This window comes from Rosa chinensis, chromosome 2 (assembly GCF_002994745.2).
Source record: "Rosa chinensis cultivar Old Blush chromosome 2, RchiOBHm-V2, whole genome shotgun sequence".
Classification (NCBI taxonomy): domain Eukaryota; kingdom Viridiplantae; phylum Streptophyta; class Magnoliopsida; order Rosales; family Rosaceae; genus Rosa; species Rosa chinensis.
Genome location: NC_037089.1, coordinates 61,766,334 through 61,771,820, shown reverse-complemented (window position 1 = coordinate 61,771,820; position 5,487 = coordinate 61,766,334). Strand labels below are relative to the sequence as shown.

Sequence of the window (5,487 nt, the reverse complement as noted above, 5' to 3'; positions counted from 1 at the left end):
GAAAACGAACAAAACAAAAGCAATCAGTTTATCTAATGATTGTTACCAACAGAACAATATCATCTCATTACCTGTCCGACAATAATAGTTGATAACAATTCAACTTTTAGGAAATGCAGAGATAAATGTGCTTAATAACCAGAACTACAGGCAATTACCTATACTTTGTAGTAGGGAAAAAAAAAAGTTATTTTATTTACTGGGGAAGAATAGGAAATAAAGACCGGCCGGCAACTGATCTCACAACACTTACCATACTGAAAACACATGGTTTGAAAAAACATGAAAACACTAGGTCGATATTTCTGCATGAAGCCCTAATGTATGTCATGCAACCAAATACAACCACATTGAACTCCAATAATATATGCAACAGAAGTGCCTAGTGCCAACATCAATCGGTAGGCTTTAACACTCAGTACCTGCTATATCTAGGATTACAATATCATAATACATCACAAAATCAAAATGTTGGTGTACTTACAGTTTTACAGTGTCAATCAGCATTTGACCCACACAGTAGTGTTTGACAAAAGCACAAACACTCATTTGGACAAGGTATTGAGACGGTGAAACCACAGTGACACAACTTGTGCTGTATTGACAAAGGGCCTTCTTACCTGGGTAGGTCTTCTGGGCATCAAATTTCCACTTCTGTATGTTGTAATTATTGCAAACTGCTTTGAGACAACCCCAAATTGTTGCAGCTTTCCTCAAACATAGTACATTTAAGAAAACAAATTCCACCCGAAGTGTGTGAGAACTGTATACCGTTTTTCAAATTTACAGTGGGCGACATATTGAGAGAAGCGACTGCTAATTCAATAATTAAAGAAAAGAATCTGGAAAAATATAAAACCATATACAATAAACAGAAAATTTCAACCACAGAGAAAACAATGGCTGCAATTTCTGAGAGACTATACTAAGTAAATACGCAAACATTAAAAAGAAAGCTTTTCCACGTAAATATGACAGTGATTGAGAAAATGAATGATTATACAATTACCTGATTGTCTTTCAACATTTGTAACAACTGGAGGCAGTCCAGAGCTTGGTCCAGCACCACCCTATAAAATAGTGAATAATATAAGATAACAAGTTAACTTAAGGATGTCCTCAAATAGTAATATCTGTGTCACTTACAGGAGCACGAGTAGGAGGTGTGGCAATCTGCGACTGCTGATATTTCAAGATCATCCAATCAAAGACATAATCAAACTGAAAACCTGGCGTAATAAGACAGCAATATGTTAAGAACTCTACAAAAAGACCACTACAGCACTATCAAGTAAGCTATCAAAGAACTATATTTAAACAGATTTTCTGTGTACGGGGGGAAAAAAAAGGGAAGAATGTCAAACCTTCGCGAATAAAAAGGTCACGAAACAATCTCTTCAGATAACCATAATCTGGTTTATCATCAAAACGTAGAGATCTACAGTAATGGAAGTATGAGGCAAATTCGGTGGGATAACCACGGCATAAGGCCTAAGAAAGAATTAAGAAAGCAGCAGTTAATATTCCACACTTCCAAGAATACCATTGAATCATTATTGTGCATAAAATCAATACTATGAGATTCAGTTAACCTCAATTGATGTTGACACTTTCTTTTCACTGATCTTCTCATACTTCTGCTTTTTAGTTCCAGCCTTCAATCCCTGCCATGGAAGACTATCCAAAACACAGTCATGACATAATCGAATATGCAAAAGAATAAAAAGAAAAAATACCAGCAGGTGCAATATTTACCTTCCTCTTAGGAAGTACATAAGCACATATCCAAGTGACTCGAGATCATCGCTTCGGCTTTGTTCTATACATCAACAATTACAAGATCAGAGTCGGCTAGAGGGAGGGAGGGAGGGAGGGAGGGAGGGAGAGATAGAGAGAGAGAGAGAGAGAGAGAGAGAGAGAGAGAGAGAGAGAGAGAGAGAGAGAGAGAGAGAGAGAGAGAGAGAGAGAGCTTACCAATGCCAAGATGAGTATTCATGCTTGCATATCTTGCTGTCCCAGTCAAATTCTTATTATCTCTGAATTAACATGAGCACATCAAAACCATAGATAAACTAACTAAGAAAATGCCATTTCATATCAAAACACCCAAGACAATGGGATCGGCAAGGCAGATAAATATAACAGGATTAAACTAGGGCAGGTGCCAACTGAACACTTGTTCAGAAATAAATGCATTATGTAAGCAATACCGTGTGGTCTGATTACCTTACAGTACTGCACATCACAAGTCTCACTAAACCAATTCATAATCAACCAAATTTATGATAAAAAACTTATTCCAAAAAGTGGATCTCATTCATTTGGGGTAGACACCGACCAACTACAGCCTCAATCCAGGCCTTGACGGTAACTAAATACAAGAACATGAAAAAAATATCCTCATACCTCCAAAACATCTCTAGTCAAAAACTAAATCACTGAAAATGCTTTCCTTGCTCCTTTAAATAATTCTGCTTAAAATGACATAAAATACTGGCTGAAGAAACCTGCTCTAGAGCAATCATAAATTGCCCAAGAGAAAATAAATGATATAAGTTCCTACACCATGAATCCATTAGGCCTCTAGTCTGACACATTAAGAACCACCCCTATAAGTCTATTAGGCCTCTAGTCTTCAAACACATATTCAAGAGAGGAAGAGAAACTGACAGAATTTCAGAAGTAGGGATGAGCTGTGAAACAGGTCAATATTCAAAAGTCATTCAAAGCAACCAACCTATAAGGAATATGCTGATGGGTTGATGTGTCTCTATACTTCTTAGCGAGGCCGAAGTCAATGATGTAAATCTACAAAAGCAGAGAGAAAGTAATGCATTTACATATAGCACAAAAATGACAACAATAGTTACATGGAACATAAACACTGAATTAGGAATTAAATAGAAAGTTCAAAGGACCTGATTTGCCAGACGACCCAATCCCATTAGGAACTTGTCTGGTTTGATATCCCGATGTAGAAAAGACTTGGAATGAACAAACTCCACTCGATTTATCTAACATGAATTTCAATACAAAGATGATTAAACTACAAACCACACTAGATTCCAGAAAATATGCATCCATCATGAAAAGAATCTTACCATTTGATCTGCAAGCATGAGAACAGTCTTAAGAGACAACTTCCTACTGCAAAAGTTGAATAAATCCTCAAGACTACGTCCCAATAAATCCATCACAAGAACATTGTAGTCTCCTTCGGTGCCAAACCATCGCACATTTGGAATTCCAGCTGACAAGTCATAAAAGAGTTCAGAAAGATATGTACTTCAACATACATAGTACAGAAAAAGCAAAAAAGGATAGTGGTGAAGGCTATTACTTCCTCCCTGTAGTATTTTATACAACTTCGACTCATACAGCAACTGTGGATGCTTTGTCTTGACATTTTACTGAGAAAGAGAAGCACAAATCAGCAAGAAGAAAATATAGCAACCCCATGTCATCCGAGACAAGAACAAATAAGAATATCCAGCCAAATATGCAATTGAAAGATTAACAGATCATACACAGATTTTCAGCACTCATTTTGATAACAGTCAAAGGGAGCAAAAAGCAGAAATCTCATTTTGATAACAGTCAAAGTTTCTGTCACCATTACATGAATTTTTGTACATAGAATAAATTTTGCTACGTAGCCGTATGTACTTGATGATGATGATATGCCACCATATGCGGATGTAATATTTAGTTGTTCGTGGACTCTGTTCTCCATCTGCTCACCATAACAAATCACAATGCAAGGGACAGACAATTAGAGAAGAAAAAACAGTTTCTTTAATTTCAAGTTAAAGAAGTGATAATCAATTAAGTAAAATGGAAATTCTTCGAGCTTCATCAACGGATTTCACCTTCTTCCCAATCTCCAATGTGAAATTCATCCTCTTCATAAACATGTTCAAGTTCATCCCTCTTCAAATAGATGCCCAACTTCTCAAGTGTCAACCAACGATACACCCTGTAACAAGAATCCTGTTTGATGCCACCAGTGCACAACAAGTTGAGTTGTTGAAGATCTTGTAAAGGATTCTCGACTTTCAATCGAGCAGCCTCTTCAACCCTCAAAATTTCCTTACGAGCCTGTTCCCTTAGCCGTTTGATTCGGAGCTCCTTATATTTATTCACTGCACAAGTGATAGCAGAAGCAGAACCCTTCTCTTCGTCAAGGCCGCGCTTGATTCGGCGTTCCTTATCTTTATCCACTGCACAAGTGATAGCAGAAGCAGAACCCTTCTGTTCGTCAAGGTTTCTGGATGACCTCTTGGCCCCTCCTCCTCTTTTGTTGTTGTTGAGTTGTTGAAGACTTAATGGACTAATAAGAGACACAGACCTATCCAAAGTAGCACAAGAAGCTTTCAAGGTTGAAGACCTAGTTTCAGGAAACCGTAATTTCCACTTAGCCTCAAAAACCTTACCAAGATTCTTGGCCATTGCATGCTGTTTTTCTCCAAGAGAGTAATACCATAACGCGTTTTGGAAGGTAAGCTTGACATCGGCCACAAAGGCATCAATACTGGAGTAGTTGTCTCTCTCCAACTTGGATTTGACGGTGGACAGATCCATAGGCCTTCGAACCTCCTGAGAATCAGGGATTCGAACAGCCACAGAGCCATGACGGTGATCAATTAGCTCCTGCAAGATCCCGCAACAAAGAAGCTTTTGGGTCTGCTCCAAACCTGTCATCGGCATCAGCTTTTGCTTCTTGGATGATGAAATCGTTGTGTCACCCACATCCTCTCTACGCCTTCTTTTAGAATCGCAACCCATAGCTACAATTCTGAAGCGCAAAACCCAGAAAGAGACGGATATAACGCAGAAACTAAGAGTGATCGAAGAAAACAAATAAGCGAAGCGAGTGCAATTGGAAGTCCCTTATGAAACGCAAGACCCACACAGATTTCAGAGTAAGAAGCTCAGACTCCGAATTGGAAAAGGAAAGGGTCGGTCGTGCAATATATAGGGAAAAGGAAAGGGTCGGTTGCCAATACGGCGTCGTGCAACCCTTCAAAAACCATTTTCAATTTTAAAAGATAATAATAATAATCTATACTATTATTAAGAGATGAGGGTTTGTTAGCCAAAATCTAAAATTTTGACAGAATTGACCCTTAAATATTAATAAACTTTGATAATTAATTAAATCACAAGGATAATTAAGACATTTACAAAATGTATTTTTCTTTACAAAATGCATTTTTCTTTAAAAAATTTGAAAAAAAAAATATCCACAACCCATTTATCTCTCTCCCACTTTATTTTCTCTGCAATAACCAACTTTTTTCTTTTTTATTTTCTGGAAAATAAAAACTAATAACTTACACATGCAGAGCATGTGTGGAAAAATGCTAGTAATTTAATAAAGCGTTGGGGAATGGTTTTTTCCTTTCCTTTTGTTTTAAATCTGCTGTTTTTATTAATGGGGAGGAGCCAAGTTGGGTCATTGGGGGGTTTGACGAAAATGCCCCTGCA

General features: G+C 37.5%; 2 protein-coding genes across 2 annotated transcripts; both read right to left on the bottom strand.

Annotated features, from left to right (window-relative positions):
* Positions 1-350: 350 nt before the first annotated feature.
* LOC112184702 (casein kinase 1-like protein 1) lies at positions 351-3,407 on the bottom strand (the record flags this gene model as incomplete). Its single annotated transcript, XM_040513516.1, has 10 exons — positions 351-1,070; positions 1,147-1,229; positions 1,365-1,491; positions 1,593-1,677; positions 1,756-1,819; positions 1,975-2,036; positions 2,738-2,808; positions 2,919-3,014; positions 3,102-3,250; positions 3,341-3,407. Coding segments are annotated over 10 exons (930 nt in total), but the record flags the coding sequence as incomplete, so codon positions are not given.
* Positions 3,408-3,477: 70 nt separating this feature from the next.
* On the bottom strand, positions 3,478-4,861 carry LOC121051732 (bromodomain-containing protein 2-like). Its single transcript, XM_040514871.1, has 2 exons — positions 3,870-4,861; positions 3,478-3,733 (listed from the first exon to the last, which is right to left on the bottom strand). Exons 1-2 carry the CDS (start codon positions 4,783-4,785, stop codon positions 3,558-3,560), a joined length of 1,092 nt encoding a protein of 363 aa, XP_040370805.1. The 5' UTR covers positions 4,786-4,861; the 3' UTR covers positions 3,478-3,557.
* Between the last annotated feature and the right edge of the window lie 626 nt (positions 4,862-5,487).

What these genes read in the sequence shown, in the direction of transcription:
- LOC121051732 (XM_040514871.1), bottom strand. Translation starts at nt 4,785, where the DNA reads ATGGGTTGCGATTCTAAAAGAAGGCGTAGAGAGGATGTGGGTGACACA. An exon ending in CATTGGAGATTGGGAAGAAG is followed by an intron (nt 3,734 to 3,869) that starts GTGAAATCCGTT and finishes TATGGTGAGCAG; the next exon opens with ATGGAGAACAGAGTCCACGA.